This window comes from Pseudopodoces humilis, chromosome 11, assembly GCF_049639895.1.
Source record: "Pseudopodoces humilis isolate 2021_Gansu_Grassland_sample_001 chromosome 11, ASM4963989v1, whole genome shotgun sequence".
NCBI lineage: Eukaryota > Metazoa > Chordata > Aves > Passeriformes > Paridae > Pseudopodoces > Pseudopodoces humilis.
Genome location: NC_142210.1, coordinates 3024376 through 3044247, shown reverse-complemented (window position 1 = coordinate 3044247; position 19872 = coordinate 3024376). Strand labels below are relative to the sequence as shown.

Genomic DNA, 19872 nt, shown 5'->3' with positions numbered 1-19872 from the left:
ACATTGCTGCCCCCAGAGCAGTCCTGGGCCTTGAAACAAGGGTCCTGCATCCAAACTGGCCTGTCCTCATTGTCTCCAGCACAGAGGGGTTCTAGCATTTTCTAAGAAATCTGGCTTTTTGTTTCACCTATGTGACCATGAGGTGTTTTAGTGTTTGATGTGACCATGAGGTGTTTTAGTGTTTGTTTTGGGGATTTCTGTGTTTGTTTTGTGTTTTTGAATGACTGGAGTGATGCAGTTGTGTAAATGCTGTGATGTGATGAGCAGCTTTTCCCCCTGCAGGTCGGAGGTTCACATCCCCGCCGTGTCGGTGCAGTTTGGTTTGATTCTGGAGGCTTATTGCAGGGGGAGCGTGGCTCATATGAAGGTGCTAGCTAAACAGGTAGGGACTTCCCTTTGCTGTCATCCTGACCTATCCAAGCCTGGAACTCCCATCCTTATTCCACTGCTCCTGGGGGGGTATTGCCTGCTTTGACAAAGGTAGGTGGTGTGAGTGACAAAGGGAATTAAAAGGGCTGAGTGATGGGGCAGTCTCCATGGCACAGAAGGCAGCCAGGGCTGTGGGGCCTCAGGGAGCAGGTTTTGCAGTGCTCTAAGACCTGTGAGACACCTTCATCACTGTCTGTGTATTCTGGACACAACAGAGACTCTGGATTAACTGAAGAAGGGCTTTGTACATTTCAAGTTTTTCTCTCTGTAACGGTAGCTTGTTTGAAATTTTACCTGGATTACTCCAGAACTACTTCCTGCGGCTTTGGCTTTTGTTAAAAGGTGCAAATCATTCAAATAGTAATTTTAGTGTTAATACAGGTCTGTCATGTACACATACACACAGAGAAAGAACAAAGGAGAGATATGTTTGCTTTTAAATACCCTAATAAACATGAGAGGTTTGCTTTTGAAAGCACTAATAATTGTATCAGCAGATCATTAAGAGACACGTTTGAAGTCTCTAATGCAGTTTTAGTGAGTTAATTTAGATTGTGATCTCAAAAATATTTGAAAAATGGTCTCTCTTTGGAGTTAAAGTATTTTATTATGTCAGGCCAGTCACTCAGTGGATGAGTAACTGATGGTAGTGTTTGTCTGCATTGAAACTGTGTTTTGGGAACACATGGAACAGGGATGGTCTGTTGTGCTCTTTATTGCTGCAGCTCACAGGACGTAGAAAAGACCATTTCTTCCATGTGTGCTTGTTAGCATTGTCAAAACCATGAAAAGAGTAGGTGGTGAAATGCTTTAAGCAATAGACGTAAGGTCAGTGAAGTTTTTGTGCACTTTACAGGAAGCAAATGTCAGTAAAATCAAAGAAGGGGCAAAAAAATTCCCAACTGTGCAAACACGGAAGAAATTCAAAGTAGAAATACTTCAAAAAGTTCCTGTTTGTACAACACAGGTTCCATTTTGTTCTCTTGTCACTGATGTTTGTACAGCTCCTAGAATAGTGGAAAAGCAGAGCACTTTTGGTTTTGACAGATGGCTGACCTGGCAGCTCTCCACTGCCCAGTTTTATAATCAAACTCCATACAATTTCCACAGCATCCTGCCTGGCAGGGTTCAGGCTGTGGGAGGGATGAGTTTTGACTCAGCACCTTGTAAGTCAGGCTGAAGCTTCCTTGTATAGAAATTTCATAATTGTTACGTTGCTGCTGTTTGCTAGAGCATGTGTACTGCCCAGCACCTCACTGCTGCAAACACAGCTGATTGTTACAAGAACTATTTGGTGAAAAAGTTGTTTAGATGTAGAAGTTGAATTTGCTCTACGTGCTATCTAGGTTTGTCAAGGGGCTTTGCTCTGTCAGTGTTAGACATTTATATCACCAGTTTCCTTGGAGATTTTGAAACAGTAAAAAACTTTGCAAAACAGAAGGGGGAAAGGAGTTAAACCCACCTGTATTATTGCAAATAATTGCCTGGACTTTTTACACATTTCTAAGGTAAAAACTTTGCTTAATTGAGATTCTATGTTTCAAACACCTTAGCCAATTAAAGCTTTCGTGTTCTGCCTGACTTCAGCAGGTTTTTAATGGCACACATCTAAGACTTGGCTCTTTGAAGTATCTGCATTCACAGCTCATCTCCAGTAATGTCTCAGTTTGTTAGAGTATGAAATAATCAGTATTTCTGTTCCTTCAGTATGCCTAGGGGCACCTATGTTATGTGCTTTGCTGAAATAGGGAACTAAAAATTGTACTTTGAAGAAGGGATTTGTGTTAATGTGTCATACATTAAAATGCCTCACTCAGTTTTTTGGAAATGCTAAGTCATGCTTTTAAAAGTGACTTAAAGTTTAGGAGCTTTCATCTCATTGGTGACTCTGTTGATCATGAAAATGATATTTCTGAAACATGAGTGACTTAATTTCCATCCATGATTTCCATTTTTAAAAAGTTGTAGAATTATTTTATACTTGGTTTTGTCATGAAATGGGTCTTCACATTGTTTTATCTCAAATCAGAGCAATAACTCTTAATGATAAAATATCTCTTTCAGGTGGAAGCCCTCAATAAAATGAAGACTTTAAATAGTCTAATTAAGCTGAATGCCATGAAGCAAAGCAAAGCAAAAGGCAAAGATGCAATGCATACGTGTTTGAAACAAAATGCTTACAGAGAAGCACTTTCTGACCTCCAGTCTCCTCTGAATCCTTCTGTTATACTCTCAGAGCTGCAGTAAGTAAAGAATGAGCACAATTTCACTGGAACTTTGCATGGAAACAGTAAAGCAGGAGCACATTGGTGTCTGAACTTCCTCTGGCTGCATTATTCAGCATGTAGTGCCACAGGGAACTTCTCCTATAGTGACAGGGGGTCTGCTGGTCATCTTCTGAGGTTAAGATAGCAGTTAAATTAGAAGATTTTTGTGATCCATTATGAAACTGTCTTAGTCAATGCATTGCCATGGCTAAACATATTTAAATGTAAGCCTAAAAGTAAATTCGACTGCATTCCTGGCTTCTGTTTTTAACAGTAAGCACAAAGGCCACTGAAACTTTTCACAGCACTTGAAATTGTCTAAAAATTGATGGGAAATGATATAAAGAAAACAATTTTCTCTGAAGATGAGGGTGATTGATTTAAGCAGTAGAGATAGTTTCACCAGTCTGTATCAAATACATTCCACATGCAACAAATGTGTTCATAGCTTGGTGAATGCTCGTAGCATAGCAGCAGAAAGCAGAGAGAACATTTAAGTACTTCCAGACTGGAAGTCTAAATATTCTCTTATGTTCTGAACCATGTTTAGATCTTTTCAGGTGAATTATTTCTATTTGACTAAAACTTCTGGCATGTTTTCTTCTAGTGTTGAGAAGTGTAGATACATGGATTCTAAAATGAAGCCGCTCTGGATAGTGTACAACAACAAAATGTTTGGAGGAGATCTTGTAGGGATCATCTTTAAGAATGGTGATGGTAAGCAATGCTAGAAACTTTCAATTTTTCCTTTTCTTTCTTCATTGGCATGTTTGTGCTTGAGCTGTATTATTCTGTTTTGTCGTAATGTAAACATGGGTTTCTCTGACATCAGTAAGCAAATTAAGCATCTTCTGTTTGAGTTTTAAAGCACAGACACTGCCAGTCAGGACAATGTAATTATGATTAATACCACTTTAACCCTTAGGCTGGGTGAGTATTTTTAGATCACCTTTTCTGAAGGCCTTGGAAGCTAGAGGAAGTGTGTGAGGAATGGAAGCAGTGGTGTCACCTTTCATTGCAGATCTCCGGCAGGACATGTTGACGCTCCAGATTCTGCGCTTGATGGACATTCTGTGGAAAGAGGCTGGCCTGGATCTCCGGTAAGGATCTCCCCAGGGCTGGTTTGTTTGGATGGAGAGTCTACTTTTAGAAATAAAGTTTTCCTGTTTTTAGCACCTTCCCCACTGTCCCCTTTCTACACATCTGTCTGGGTGCCCAGAGGTTTCAGTTGTCACAGCCAGGGCAAGCAGGCTGTGGGAAGCGTTACCTCCTCTCCTTCCAGCTGTGAGCAGAGCTCTCATTGCTGCTCACACCAGCACTGGGAACACCTGCAACTCTGAAGTCACTTTCTCTTGTTGGCAAAACACTGTTTGGATGCCAGAATGTGTTTTTCCAACCAGAAATACCTTTGCATCTTCCAAAGTTTCTTGCAAAGCAGCTTTCTTATTTTCATATGCTTGATAAGGTAAACATGACTTCTTTGAACAAATACTGGAGTGTTCCTAAGAGCAACAGTGTCAGTCATTGCTCAGTGTTATCACACAAACCTCTAGTGTATGGGAAACTTTTCCACCCAAATTTATGAACCAGTTTTAGGTAATATAATTCACAAATTCAGGTTTCAGCTTAGGGAAGTAGTCCTAATGGAAGTACTGGGTGTCACATTATTAGAAACTGGTTTTAGCCATAATTTAAATTTTGAATGCTTGTGCAAGAGCTGTAATCCTCTGTGTTTAAGTGTTGTTTATGAATCTAGAAGTATTTATATTTAAGTATTGCCTGAAATACTTCATTTAGATTCTTGGAGCTATTTTCAAATTTTTTTATGGTTCAAGTATAGTAGTGGGAGCTACATAAGACACATAATATCAGCACAGGTGAGTAAAACTATCAACTTGTCAGTTAGAATGCTTAAGGAAAGGTGGGAATGTGAATTACAAATTGTTTCTGGAAAGGTACATTTGTAATGAGATGGTTGAGTGTGTGTGAAGTTGAACACTGACTTGAAGAAACCTTAGGCTATTTATGTCATTATAAATTGACTGTGAGGAGGCTGATCCAGCATTTGGGGGCAAGGACAGCCTCTGGCAGCTGTGGAATCCCAGCTGAGGCATTCCTCAGTAGCTGCCTTCCCATAAGTTGTTTGTGGTTCCAGCCTGGGCCACACACTGTGCCTAGCAAACAGGAATAGTGATTAGAGTCATCAAATATGCTTTTCCTGACTAAGGCATTTTTTTTAAAAGCAACAAAGGAAAACCAAAAAGTAGCTCTGATGTCCAAGATTTTTCTTAAAACTCAGCAAAGAAAAAAAAGTAGAAAGGGGAAGTTCCTCGTGAGAATTGAAGTTCTATATTTGGCCTCTGCAATTTGTTTGCTTAACTGGGAGCATCTTCCTTCCATTCATTCTGTCATAGTTGCCATTATGAAATAAAATCCTGCAATTGAGGCAGGGTTACAGTTTAGTGTCTGTCAAAGAGATCAATCAGGCACTTGCCAGGAGAAGGCTCTGAAATGACCTTCCTTGGGAGCAGAATTGGACAAAATAGCACTCTGAACACCCAGAGCATGAGGGCACAGCCACAAGGGTGAGACTTTGGCATCTCAGTGTTCATAGCCTGCATCTCTCAAGAAGAGACAGCTCCAGAATCTGTGAGCCAGCAATGGTGGAGTGAGTTCTTTGCCATGTTCATGAGTCAGGACTCAGTGGTTAGTTTTTGCCTGGGGTAGAGGCGTAGTCTCAGCTGAAAAAGTAGTACCAAAGGGCTGCTTTCCTGAAAAATACTGTCCTGTGCCCATAACAATGAGTGCAGTCTTTGCTTCTTGCCCTGCATCATCCTTAGTTTCCCTTAAATTATTTCCATTCCTGGATGCACAATGGATTTTGCACTTTTCAACTTTTTTCCACTGCAGAGAGTCTAGTAACTCCATCCAAGTGAAAGCAGGGCTTGTCACTTGTGCCAGCAGTGTCAGAGCAGCTCTTGCTGCTGCCTCTCCTCCCACATCTGTCATGTTTTGCCATGAGCAGATTGTCCATCTTCCATGAGGCATGGATCAAATGCAGCCATTGCACCACTGAGCTGGGGACAGGATCAGTTGCCTTCTAATTGAGCTGCAATCCACACTCAGTTCTCTAGCAGTGATTGAAAATGAAACCTTAGCTCAGTCTGTGTCTAAAGCAAGCATGATATTCCCAGTGGGATTTCTCAGCTCTAGAGAGGAACACCAAATAGAGATTGATTTTGGGAGCTGAAGGAGGAGAAATCTTTTGTTTGTTTAATTGCCAACTAATTTGTTTTGTGGGTGACAAACAGGGCAGGGGTGTATCAGAGGGGACACCTGTGTGCAGGAGGATGGCACCATGTGCTCCTGTAGGTCCTTCATGCTGAGTTCTCCTGGGGTGTGGGATGGATCTGCTCCCCAGAACAGGACCAGCACCCAGACAAACACTGACACTTAGAGGAGTCTGCCTCTAAGGGTCAGTTCACCTCAAACATCATCCAAGTAGCAGAGAGAAATGAACAAAGCAAAAAGTATATTTTTTAGTTAATCCCCACACCTTAATTTTGAAGACAAACTCGTACTTGAGCACTGAGCAGGAAATAGGTGGCCTATTACAAATACACATCACAGCAGAGGAGCACAACATCTGTATTCCCAAGAATGCTGTGGGATCTGTGGTGCTGCACCTCTCAGGAAAATCCTTGTGTCAGAAAGTGTTTGGGCTGCTTTGCCTCTGTTATAGCATCAAAGTTGTGTTAATGGAGAAATGAGTAAAATAACAGCAACAGAAAATCATGAATTTGAGGAGTTTGATCTATGCCAGGTCACTTTTGCTGTGGTAAATTGTCATAAAAGTATTTAATACTTGGTTAATTTTTGACCAGATGCAGGACATTCTCCAAAACACTTTTTTGTTTCAGTGCCTGTCTATAGTAGGTTTTCATTTTCATCTCCCTTATGTGTGTGAGATCTGAGGTTAATGGCTGTGTATGAGTGAAATCAGAGTTCACACAGATACTGAAAAATGTATTTGTTACTACTCATAAACATGTCAACATTTTTAAACTATTGGACCTGAAGTTACAGAGAATGTGTTGATAAATCACCAGTATTTTGTGTGTTTGGAAGGGCACTGCTTTGGTGATTTAAACACTTGAAATAAAGAACAGTTTTAAAGGAGTGAAGAGAATTTTCTGTCCTACCCAGGATTTCAGTATTGATCTGTCCATGGTTTTTGCAGGCTTTAAAAAGCAGGGAGCATATCCTGCTGACAGATGCTGAAGTCAGAAAGACCAGGATGAGATGGAAAGGGCCCAGAGGATTTGTCCCTAACTTGACTCCTGTCAAACTGTCTCTCTGACAAGGATGTTTTTTCCTGCAGTTGTAAGCACAGAGCCCTCCAGGGGCTGGAGGCTTTCATCATGGCTTGCTTTTGAAGAGGAAGATGTTGGCTGTGTGCCCGGCTCAGCCGCGAGCAGGCTGGGCTGCAGCGCCGTGGAAGGAGGCCAGCGTGCACTTTAACCTGGCCAGCTTTGGCTCCCATTTGTGGGGTGGTGATAAGCATGGGCAGAGCTTCCCTGTGCCCAGGGGCAACCCCAGCCACCCTCCTGCTCCTGGAGAGGGCTGGAGCTGGGCAGGGCTCAGCACAGAAGCGGGAGGAACGTTGTGATCCTGCACTTCTGCTGCTGTTTTGAAGTTGAGTGCTCTTGAAATACCCTGTTGAATCTGGTTTTCAGTGCACTTTGTTGCCAGTAGGGAAGAACCCCAGCCTATATTGTTACTGCTTCTGATGCCTTAGGATTTCAGCTTTTCTGTTTTTCAGATCCTGTAGTGCATTAGTGCATAACTCTGAGCTCCACACACAGTGTTAGTGAGCTCTCTTCACACTTTGGTCAGGCAGAACAACCCTTCCAGGCCTGAGAGCCAAGGACACCCCACAGCCTCAGGCCCTGAAAGAATAAACAAAAGTGAATTGGGGGAACAAACTGAGGGTAAATGACTTCATTAGCTGCAGCTGTAATTGGAGCATTAACCCCTGAGATGGAAATGGACCAAACTTGTAATTGTCTGAGAAACTTGTGACCATCTTCCAGCTTGGGTGCAGCCTCTGGGAGGTTTCTGACTGCCCAAGGTGTGCCTGTTGAAGGCCTTCAATAAACACCCACTGTATTCTCTTAACTCTGCTTAACTCCCAGCCCCTGCTCTGGGGGGCCACCCCAAGGCATCACTACTTGCACCACTTCAGTTGTGTTATCCCTTTGGTGGAGAAACTGCTCAGTTCCCTGATAGCTGTCAGGCAAAAAAGTTGTCTGTAATTTTGTACGGGATTTTATTTCTTCCATGGCTTGGCATAATAGTCTGTGTCAGTTAAGAGATGTGGTTATGGTTTCTAGCAATCAAACTTAATATCTTATATTAAACTTAATATATTAAACTTAATATCTTACATTAAAATGTGTATATATATATATATATATATATAGTTTTATATATCAATACTAAAGACAGCTTCACCAGCAGTATTCCTCCTTTATATGTGTATCTATGTATGTATGTATGTCTGAAGGCACACACATCCATTTTAATGTCCTGCAATTGTTTTATACAGCTCTGTAAGTCAGTGAGTGCTGATGTAAACCTTGTGTGCTGCAGTGTAGATTTTTGTTGGTATCCATTCTCTTACCCAAGGACCATGACCACAATTGAGATAATATTCTTGGCCTGAGCTGCCTGGCATAAGAGCAGACACCTCAATTTGTGATGCATTGCCTTTGAAAAGTTTGCTGTAAGTTTCCATTGCACATGCTGAGCTCCCATCTCATGGGGCATTGCCATTCTGATCAGCTTTTTAAGTATCTGGAGGGAGGAAATGTACTGGAAAAGAATACACTTACCTATTTGTACACATCTCTCTTTGATTTCCGTCTTTAACTGTGTCTCACTGCAATGCAGTGACATGGTAAGAGGTATTTTCACTGGTGTGTGAATACACAGCTGTGTTCTGAGACACCAAGCCAGTTAAGAGATGTATTCCTGTGTTCCATTGGGTTTCTATGCTTCAGTTTAGTAAGAGCTGGAAAACATTCTTTATGTTAATATTTAGAAGGATTTCTAGCATTTTCCTTTGACGTAGGAAGAAGGTGGAAAAGGATAAGATCCTCTTTTGCATTTCCAGCAATAATTTATGGGGAATGAACTGGAGTGGGTCAGGGTCTGTGCAGGCAGGAATTCACAAATGCAGGCACAGGGCTCCCTCTGTGGCTTGTCCTGGGAAATTACAAGAAACTGGGTTCTAGTAAAAAGGAAAAGTTAGGTTTTTAAAAATGTCTCTCTTTTACATCTATGTACAGAATAGGAAAAACGGATGTTTTAAATGGATGTTTTAAATGTATTGCTGGTTTTTCACCTTTAGAAAAAATTCCTGTGTGTTAACCTTTGAGATGTTACTGTTCAAGTGAGTATTCAGCCATATCTCCAAAAACTGAGTAAACACTAAAGAAACATTTTGCTGTTTGAGGTTCTGACATGATTCTGTGTTTCGTTGCAGGATATTGCCCTATGGCTGTTTAGCAACTGGAGATCACTCTGGCCTCATTGAGGCTGTTTCTAGTTCAGAAACCATTGCTGACATTCAGTTAAACAGCAGCAACGTTGCTGCAGCTGCTGCCTTCAACAAGGATGCGCTCTTGAACTGGCTGAAGGAATACAATTTAGGGTAATTTCTACAGTTATTCTCTCAGCTACAGTATAAGCTACAAAATTCCTCTGAAATTTCTCTTTCAGTGTTGAGGAAGGCGTAGTTTCTTGCTAATTGTTTTTCTAGCATGTCAAATTCTGCCTGAGATTCATGTTACCCTTGGGCCTGGTGTTTGCAGCATTTTGGCTGTGTGCTGTTGAGTAAGTTATATTCAATTTGGCAGCACAAGCAAACCCAAGAATACTACATGTGTCTCATGCCTTGATGTTGCCTTCCATATTGCTTGTTCTCCATAGCTACCTTTGCAGGGTGTTTCTCAAGTATTTCTGGTTTTACAACATCCTGATGGACTTCTGGTTTAAACAAGCAAAAATCCTTTTTGAGGCCAAGGTATGAATTCCAATACTAATACACCAATACTAATGCACTATTACAATTTTCTCTGTGGTTGCAGAGAGGACTTGGATCGAGCCATTGAAGAATTTACTCTGTCCTGTGCTGGCTACTGTGTAGCTACGTATGTGCTGGGAATTGGTGACAGACACAGCGACAATATCATGGTCAGGAAAAATGGGCAGGTAAAAATCCCTTCTGTAGGCAGAATGCCTTTGGTGTCTTTGCTATACAAGAGTTCTCTTGAGAACATGTAATGTCTTTAGTGCCTTGGTGAAAGGAAAGCCACACATGGTTAGAACTGATGTCTGTGGTTCACTGAGGCTTGGAGAGAGGTTCAAGGAAAGGAAATGTGATGCAAAGAGCAAATCCTGGTCCATCAGCAGTTCTGTATGGACAGAGGCTGTTCTGCAGAGCTTCTACAGAACATCCAGGAGGCCTTCTAATGGTTCATATTCACTGAATAAAAGTGGTCTAAGGGTATCTTGCAAAAGACCGTCCTTAAAAATCCATTAATTCCATTTTGGAGCAGTGTGGCTCTGGAGTGAGTCTGTGCAGCTCAGCCCTGCAGAAATGCTCAGAGTGGAACTCAGCCCCAGCACAATGTTGTGCACTCAGAACCTGGGGGAGCTCCTAGACATGTGTTTTCTTAATTGTTATTCTGTAATGTAACTTGTCTGATTAAATTGAACTTATTCTGCCTAGAAAACCAGCAAGGGTTATAAAATTGAGAGTTTTACAGACATTTGCAGCATTCTCTTAAGGTTGTAACTCCTGGAAGAAATCTGGAGTGTCCTTATCCTTGATTCTAACACAGGGAACTACCACAGGGTCCTTCAGATTAACCCAGCTCTGCTACGTCTGCCTCTGTCCTTGTGTGGGAAGGCCTTGGATGTGATGATGTTGAGCCTTGTGGGCTCATCCTTGGGCTCATTTTTGTCTGGTACTGCCACCAAGATGTCTTGTGGCAGCAGCACCTTAAACCTGAGTGAATCTTTTGCTGCAGTGGTCATTCAGAAGTGCATGGATGTTATTTTAAATCTTGAAGTGTTTTAGAACCAAATACTCCCAAAGAGTTTTGAAGAGTCATATTAGGAGTTAACTGTTCTTGATATCATCATCCTGTAGAGATATTAGAAAAGTGACAGTTTTTGCTGGAGAAATTATTTTTCACTTGTTTTTTTGTTGTTTTTTTTTTAGCTGTTTCACATAGATTTTGGGCATATTCTTGGAAACTTTAAGTCCAAGTTTGGAATTAAAAGGGAACGGGTACCTTTCATACTCACCTATGATTTCATTCATGTTATTCAACAAGGAAAAACAGGGAACACTGAAAAATTTGGCCGGTGAGTGTTACTTTGATCTATTTGTAATTGAGATGATAATTTCCAGCATACCACAACATACCTGGGGTTGGTTTGTTCATTTGCACTTGTGTGGAAGTGTGCCATCACACATTTACAGGGCTGTCTGCTGCTCTCCCTGAGCTGGGATGTCACAGATTACTTCAGAACCAGAAGCGGCAGCTCTGCAGTTGCTTCTGTCTCCCACAGCAGGAGGTGGCAGGTTCTGCCGGGTTCAGCTCTGCCTGCAGCAGCTCTGGGCTCTCTTGTTCAAGCAAGATGAGGACTGCCCTTAGGAACAGGTTCCCTCCTGTCCATCAGGGCATGTTCATTGTGCTGCCCTCACAAGGCCACGCTGGCCTTGCTTGGATGCTTGGCCATGAGGAGCCAGGTGCTCATGATCTGCCAGCCCTGGCAGCTGGTTCAGTTTTGACCATGGAAGGAATTAGAAATGACAGATATTAGAGGGGCTGCAACAGAGCTTTAGCTTTTCCACTGTATCTCACCCTATAGGATCATCAGGGCATTTTACCTGACAAATTCTCAGGGAAAGTGGGACTGTGACCTCTGGCACTTTTGTTCTTTCTGAAGAGCAGCTGGTGGTGTTTCATACTGAGGGCTCGCTGGGGAGACATGGGCTGTGTTTGTGAGAGCACACTGGGGGTTCTGCAGGCTCCTGCCCTCCGTGCAGCATTCCACAGTGTGCATTTGTCAGAGCAGGTAACAGATTCTGGTTGCAGCCATTTCCATGTGTGTAACTGTCCCTGTTGTGCTCCCTGCACTGCCTGGCTCCCGCAGGTTCCGGCAGTACTGTGAGGAAGCCTACCTGATCCTGCGCAAGCACGGCAACCTATTTATTACCCTCTTTGCACTGATGCTGACTGCAGGGCTGCCAGAGCTCACCTCTGTCAAGGACATCCAGTATCTCAAGGTAAAGTAGGAGCTACAGCTCAGCAGGACTCAGCAATTTTCCAGAATGTGAATTTTTGATTCCAAGATTAATACATTTTAGTTGTTTTCCGTTTCTGTCAAGATTTCCCCACAATTCTCAAAGCTCCATAGAACAAGGTCTGTAGTCAGTCTTGGTACTCAAAGGATGAGTTCAGGATCCATGCATCTTAAATGGAGTCACCTCAGGGGCATTTTACATCCTGGCTCATGCACAAGCATAGACATGGAAAGGTGAAAATGATTTGCTTCATTCTCTTCCAGTTTTATCTTTAAAGCCAGGAAGATGCATGATTTAACCCAACTGATGCATTGCTCAATGAGTAGTAAGCAAAAAAGCATCAAAGGAGAGCAAAACACACCATGACTTGTGTTGAAAGGTGAAGGAGGCTTTAACTGTGCTTTTTAAAGTTCCTAACAGTCCTTGTTTCTCTGTTGCTTTAGGACTCCCTTGCCCTAGGGAAGAGTGAGGAAGAAGCACTAAAACAGTTCAAGCAAAAGTTTGATGAAGCTCTGCGGGAAAGTTGGACTACTAAAGTGAACTGGATGGCTCACACTGTCAGAAAAGATTACAGGTCCTAGGAGATTGTGGCATTTGCACTAAGCTGAAGGTTACCTTGATCAGTGTTTGTAAAGAGTTTCATACGGACCAACAAAACTTCAGGAAGCGCTGGGACAACGCTCTCAGGCACAGGGTGGTTCTTGGGCAGCCCCACACAGGGCTAGCAGTTGGACTCTGATCCTGATGGGTTCCTTCCAACTCAGCACATTCTGTGATTCTATGAACTGATCCAAAACAAGAAACACTGTCACGCGACAGTGAAAACAAACAGACTGAAATAACTCCCATGTCTTTTGCACTCTGCTTCTGAATGCTTGATTCCAAGACTGTCTCTACAGTTAGTGAACATCCTGGATAATCAGTTCCTGCTGACTTTGCACGCTGACAGCTACTAGGCATTTTTAAAAATTCTTTGGTACTTTATGGAGGTGTAAATATTTGTTTTTATACATTAGGGTAATGTGCTCTAACATATCCTCAGGAGGTTTGAAGACCTCTGACAGAACTGTTCTTTGTTTAAAGTTAGGACTTGAAGAGTAAATTTTTTTTATATATATATATCTCCTAATCTGGCTAAAAGATGAGCATATTGTGTATATTTTTCTTATGACCTCTGCCCTGCTGGCACAGATGCATTAATTTTACTGTAAATAGCAGCCATGGTATCACTGTACTGCAGGGAGCTGCTTCATGTCTGTGCTGCTGCCCAAGGAAGGGTGGGGGAGACCTCCTTGTCTGTGTGCAGATGTGCAGATGTGATGCAGCATCCAGATGTTCAGGTTGCACAATTTTGTTCCTCTGACTTAGCACACAAAAGAAACCCTTCAGAATGAGGAAGGTTAGGCCAATTCCAAACGTGCCTGAGACTCCCTCACCGATTACACTCTCCCACTCAGCCTCTGGGGCTTTACCTTCAGCTCCCAGAGAGGCACAATTTGGTTTGGTTCCTGCAAGAAGCTCCTTCCAGCCTTACACTGAAGTTCCTGTCTCAGATCAGTCCTTCCCTGCAAAATGCACTGACCTGTGTAAGGGATGTTTTCATTAAATATACTACACAAAGTGATTTTTTAGAGCATACATACCAAAAACCCCAGCTGGTTGGAGAAGCAAGAGTTTATGGGCAAAGGTCATTCCACAGAACACCAATGCAGTCACTGATCTCTCTGTATTTATTAAAAGCTTGCAGTCATGTTGCTTTACCAAGATATATATGTTGAAGATGGTTGCTGAAGAAACTGGATTTGTTTTAATTTATTTAGTGAGGTACCAGGCTTTTAGGTGCTGAAATGGAGAGCAAATTCGTTATGTGCAATAGGGAACTGCTGGTTAAAAGATGTGACAAACTGTTCCTGAACATCAACAAAGAGAGGTTTAACTACTGCTTGTTCTCTGAGGAACACTGGTAACTCTTGATTCTTGTGGACATTTGGAAGAGAATTAAACATATATATTTACTTTTTGACTAAACACTTGTTCTGCATAGAAATGTTGGATGATGTAGGAATTTAATTAAAGTTGGTTTTACTTTGTTGAGAGTTTTATTTTTGTTGGTTTGGGGTTTCCTTGTTTATTTTAGAGGTTAGGAACTTACCTGGAGTCAGGGTGGTGCTCTGTGTAGGGTGTTGATTTTCTTGTCCTCACCCTGTGGGCTTTTCCGTCTGAAAAGGCTTCTGCTTCTAGAATATTCTACAGGTAACAAGTGGTACGTGGGTTGCTTTTGTTGAGTTTAGGCTTGGGTTTTTGGTTTTTTTTTTATATACAATACCTTAGCATTTAAAGTGTGCCATGTCCTTTTTTTATTTTCATTATTATTTCTATAGCAGATGGCAGGCAAGTTCCAGGTAAACTCTGCTGCAGGTGACAGCTCTGACAAAAGCAATCTCATCCTTAGGTAATTCACAGCATGTGAATTTGCATAAGGAACCGCTCCTGTCAATGCTCTGTTTTTCTGTGAGACAGAGCACTTGGGCATCTCTGCTCTTGTTGAGGGAGAGCTGGGCTGTTGCAGGACTCTGAGATGAAGCTGCCCCTTGGCTGCCTGGGGCTGCTGTGGGCTCTGGCAGGAGGGAGCCCTGTGGCATCTCCATTTCCCTTATTTCCCTCGCTCAGAGGGCAGCTGGGTCCGTGTCCCACCCCAGGCCTCGTGTGGAACTCGAGCAGGTGCTGCAAGGCTCTCCCCTCTGGTGGGGCACAGGAACACCTTCCCTGCTTCCAGCACCACCGAGGCTGCTGCACTCAGCAAAGAGCTTTTGGGTGGTTCAGGGGATTTTGGATGCGACTTTAATGCAGGTTATAAAAGTACTTGAGATGGTGAGAAAATCCCATTGCCTCTGTTCCCTGAGGAATATTTAGAGGTGATTAGGAAATGCTACTTCTGCTCACTGCTTGTGTTGGTTAATAGCCCTTCAATGGCTGTGGTGTGTTTGGTTGTCTTTACCTTCTCTATGTTTATTCTTGGCAATTAATTAACATGAATGGCAGCAAAGACAATGAAGCATTTTCCTCCTGTGAATTGATCTTAATAGCTGAGAAGAGATCCCATTTCACAGGAATGCTTCCCAGGCTGACCTCTCCGAGCTGAACCTGGCAGCAAGCAGCATTTACCAGGTCACCAAAGCTGATTTGGTGATATATCTTCATGTTAAGTTTTGAGCAGAGTCCTGGTTTGCTGAATTGTGTTAGTAAATAGATCACCACTTTCCTCGTTATACTTGCTACGTACAGCCTGTGGCATACAGACTTTCATTCAGAAAACAAACAAATAAATAAATTAATTAAGTGCCTTGTGAAAAGTCGAAGGAGAGAGTGTCCTCTGCTGTTTGTCATTCAAGAGAACACTTGGTTCTCTCTGATTTTGGTACATCAGTCCATTGATTGTTTTTGTACTTTCTTCCCAATATCCAGCTCTAATACTAAATTGGTAAGTTAATTTGGACTGATTTGGGATGTATTTTAGACCAGTTTCTGAATTCAGAAGTCATCAAATAGATTATAATAAGAGAATTCAAAGATTTTGTGTTGAACGTTCAGTTCACATGGTGTCATGTTAATTATCTTTCTTTGTATATGTCCACTGGAAAAATGACTTTTCCCTCTCAAGGCTTTCATTGTATCTGGTAGAGGGGAAAGCTGCCTGGGCTGTTTCAAAAATCACATCTGAAATTTGGTATATGCAGTGTATAAATGATCTTTATTTATTCTGGTTTATTACTGATTGCTTGATGGGTTTGCGTTCTACCTTGAATCATTTCTTTTGTGACAAACGGTGCTGCTTTTACACTCCTGCCTGTCCTGTGTTGGATTTCCAGGGAATGAGCTCCCAGGGATTTGCCCCTTAGCTGTGGAGCTGCTTCCTTTCCCTCTCACGCTTGTGTTGGATGTTTTGGCAGTGGGGTGTTGTTGGTTGTCAAGTCACATTCCAGCAAATGCTTTGGACAGAGCCCATTCCTGTGTTTAGTATAAAAGAGTCCAATATTCCTCTTTAAACTCCCAGAGCTATTGAAATCAGATAATTAAATAGTAGAGGCTCTTAATAATTGATATGTCAGGCTTTATTCTGTAGGATGGTTTCAAGCCTAAATCTTTTAAATGTGTAATCAGTATTTCTATTATTACTCTTTCACAATACAGTGTATTAATGTAATTATGTGTCTGAGTCAGACATCACAATTATGTGTCTGAGCTTTAAAATCTAAGCCTGAAATCCTCTGCAAAGATATAATAATTTTAAAAATTCCTTGTCTGGCAAGAGCTGAAGGAGCAGAGCTGTTGTGGTGCACAAGGGTGAGTAGGTGCTGCCCTATGAGGGGCCAGTGCCCTGCTGCTGTTGGGCCTCACTGGAGGTGCTCAGGAACTCTGATCCACCCTGCCCGAGCTGCCAGCTCTCCTGCAGACAGCCCAGCAGCATCCAGCGGGGACAAGGGAGAGCTGCTCTCCTCAGTCAGCTGGCTCTGCACTCTGCTGCTGACCTGGCTGCCTTTCCAGCCCAAAAACAACCACGAGGAGCTGCTTGTGTCCTTCAGCAAGCCACACAGGAAATCCTCCCAGGCAGGTGCTGAGAGAACTTTCCTTGTGTGACCTATTTGAGCTGATTTCACAGTATGGGACTGTAGAATTTAAAATAATGCTGTTGTGATGAGCTAGTCCTTCATCCTTTCAGTCTGTCACCCTGCTCTTCCTCAGGTGATGGTCTGGAGAAGTCTCCTCTGGATTGCTTGATGAAGAGGATGGGGTTGAATTTATATTTCTTCAAGCAGTGGTATGGCTTTCTCTTGGGAAAGCTGTGAAGGGTCCCAGTTTAGGAATAGCAGAGAAATGTGAAAGGTTAATTATGGTTTGTCAGGACCAGGTTGGCTTTTAGAAATGAACAGAAGTGACAATAAAGCACTATGGAAATGTGGTTTTGGAGGGATTGGCTTTTAGAAGTGAACAGAAGTGACAATCAAGCACTGTGGAAATGTGGTTTTGGAGGGATTGGCTTTTAGAAATGAACAGAAGTGACAATCAAGCACCGTGGAAATGTGGTTTTGGAGGGATTAAGGCCCTTGCAGCACGAGGGTGCTCATAAGATCTCATTTTTGGCTGCATTTGGGGAGGAAGCCTGGGCACTTGCTGGCAGTGTGCAGAACCAGTGAAGTGTGGGCAGAAGGGAGGAACCTGGTTCGTTCCAGTGTGTGAATCCTGCCTAAGGCTTTCTCCTATGTGAAATTCCTGATGGGCTTTGCCCTGGGAGCTTTCAGCAGCTCAGTCTGGTTTCTGAAATGGTCTCTGTGCCTCTTGCATGAGGAGCGTTGGGTGTCTGATATTCCACAATAGAGCTGAGCACTATTGTTCAAGATACTCTGGAGCACAGCAATGTTGTATATGTGGCTCTGAATTCCTCCTGTTGAAATGCTTTTCCTGGGAGGGTGGAAACAAAACATGAGAATAGATGTCATGGCTCAGCCCAAGTATTCCCTAGGGATAGGAAAAAATCTGGATTCCAGCCACCTTACCAGACATTCATTTGAACAAAAATTGAACAGCTCCAAAAGAGGAGTGGGAAGGACAGAGAGTCCTTTTCCCTATGGACTTGTTACTTTTGAATTTAGGAAAAGGAGAGATGAAACAAAGGTCCAAACATCCCAGCCTGTGTTCTTCTGCTTGGCTAAATGAAAGTACCCTTAATATGAATGGCTGTGGGTGACTGTGTCTGTTTAGCCTGTTCCCTAGCAAAGAATTAATCCTGCACATAGATTTGTGCCCATTGGCATGGCAGGAAAAGGTGTTTGCTGCCTGACTTGGAATCATCTGTGTCTGAGGCTCCTTCCACCTTTCACCTGTACTTAGGGATTCCACTGTGCTAAAGTTTTATTTATACCTGGACCTTAATGCCGCCCACCCCTGCCCCAGAGCCTTGGCCTGATGGCTGGAGCTGTTGGAAGAACTGTTTAAAAATGCAGTTTAAGAACTCAAAGTAGCCTTAAATACTTCACGAGTTGCGATTGTTGTTGCTCATTTTAAGGCAAGGTGCAGGATGACAAGTGAGATGTTAACGCCTCTGAAAATTTGGAAATTCTTGGAGGGAATTGGGATGTGAGCAGCAATCCTTGTTGCCAGGACAGCTTTTAGAAGCCCCTTTCCCCCATAAAGGTGCATCTCCGAGGTAGTTAATTTAAAAATAAAACGTTTAATATTCCAGACCACAAGCAACACTGAAGCGAACAAAGGCACTGCAAGTGGCTCTGCGTGTAACAATCACACCCGCTTTGCAGCTCGATGGGATAATCTTTGTTTCCTTGAGAGGAAAAGGAAAGCTCTGGAGAATATTTCTGAAGCAATTCCCTGTCCTTAACAGCTGAGAAATGTTTGGGTTACAGCTCTGTTTGCCGGGTTTCTGCTGGTTAAAGGAGCGGACTGAGCTGCGGTGGCTGGAGCCGGGATCCTCCTCCCGCTGGATCCCGGCCTCGGCTTTGGGCTGCGCTCGGGCTCCGGAGGCTCCCGGCGCCTCCATCCCCGCAGCAGAGCTCAGCAGGGCGGGGGATCGTAGTGATCGAGCAGGCTGTGCGCGATGAAGCCGCGCTGCGAGTGCAGGGTCCCGCAGGGCCGGCACAGCTGCAGCTCGCAGCTCGGACACATCTGGCCCGAGCCCCGCAGCGCCCCGAGCTGGCGCAGCGAGCACGGCTCCCCCTGCGGGCCCGGGGAGCCTTTCCTGGGCGAACACCGGCGCTGCTCCTCGGACAGCTGGCTCCTTCCCTGCGGGCTGCAAGGGCACCGAGAGGGGTGACAAACTGGGAATGGAGAGGTGACAAACTGGGAATGGAAAGGTGACAGCTGGAACAGGCACACACAGAGAGGTGACAGCTGGAACAGGCACACACAGAGAGGTGACAGCTGGAACAGGCACACACACAGAGGTGACAGCTGGAACAGGCACACACACAGAGGTGACAGCTGGAACAGGCACACACACAGAGGTGACAGCTGGAACAGGCACACACACAGAGGTGACAAGCTCAGCCTGTGCACTCCAGGATGGATGAGGGCAGCAGTTTGTGGTTCATGAACACTTCCACAGGCTGTACCTGTGACACACTCTGGGTGCCGTGTGTGGCCACCTGAAAAAGCAGGGATGGAGCAGAAAGGAGAGTCTGGGGCTGTGGTGGCAGTGACAAGCCATTCGTTTTAGAGCACAGAATGATTAAAGTATTTCCATCATTTAAACAAAACCATAAAAGAGTGGCATCAGCTAACGGGGTGGGAACTGCAATACACAGCCCTTCTGTAAAGTCTGAAGGCTGACTCTCTCTCCATTAAGGTGGGAGTACCATGGGAGGTTACTAGATTATTGTTACATTTTAATTTTTTTTCTTTTAACTCAAACTGGGTAAAATTCGTATTTATCACTTACAAATAATGTTCAGAAAACATGATTTTACTGTTTCAATAGTATTTGTCTGCCTCCTGAATGCACTCTTCAGTGAAATTACGAACAACAGAAAACATTTGCAGCAGTAATTCACTTCTTGGATGTCTGACGTTTTCTAGTCCAGTTCCTCAACAGTGCAGCAAGAAAAAACCCAAAACCAAGCCCTTGGTATCAGCTGTGCTGCAGTTAGATGACTCTGAGGGAAAAGTCTGGCTCTCAGGTTCATTTCTTGCTCGTGTATTTGAATCTTCTGTGGAGCCTGCAAGCAGCTGCTGTGGCTATCAAGCCTAATGCAGTTAGCTGAGTAATTGTGGAGACTTGCGTGC

General features: G+C 43.4%; 1 protein-coding gene across 5 annotated transcripts in view; it reads left to right on the top strand.

The window, feature by feature from the left end:
* Nucleotides 1-14170, top strand: part of PIK3CB (phosphatidylinositol-4,5-bisphosphate 3-kinase catalytic subunit beta) — an 87889-nt gene extending 73719 nt beyond the window's left edge. For all 5 annotated transcript variants that reach the window (XM_088060909.1, XM_088060910.1, XM_005529601.3 and 2 more), the window contains exons 16-24: nucleotides 283-382; nucleotides 2494-2672; nucleotides 3304-3413; nucleotides 3718-3796; nucleotides 9244-9411; nucleotides 9848-9971; nucleotides 10987-11132; nucleotides 11928-12060; nucleotides 12522-14170. In XM_088060909.1, coding sequence (XP_087917035.1) covers nucleotides 283-382; nucleotides 2494-2672; nucleotides 3304-3413; nucleotides 3718-3796; nucleotides 9244-9411; nucleotides 9848-9971; nucleotides 10987-11132; nucleotides 11928-12060; nucleotides 12522-12659 — 1177 coding nt within the window. In that variant the 3' untranslated portion in view covers nucleotides 12660-14170. The remainder of the gene's footprint in view (nucleotides 1-282; nucleotides 383-2493; nucleotides 2673-3303; nucleotides 3414-3717; nucleotides 3797-9243; nucleotides 9412-9847; nucleotides 9972-10986; nucleotides 11133-11927; nucleotides 12061-12521) is intronic.
* Nucleotides 14171-19872: the final 5702 nt, after the last annotated feature.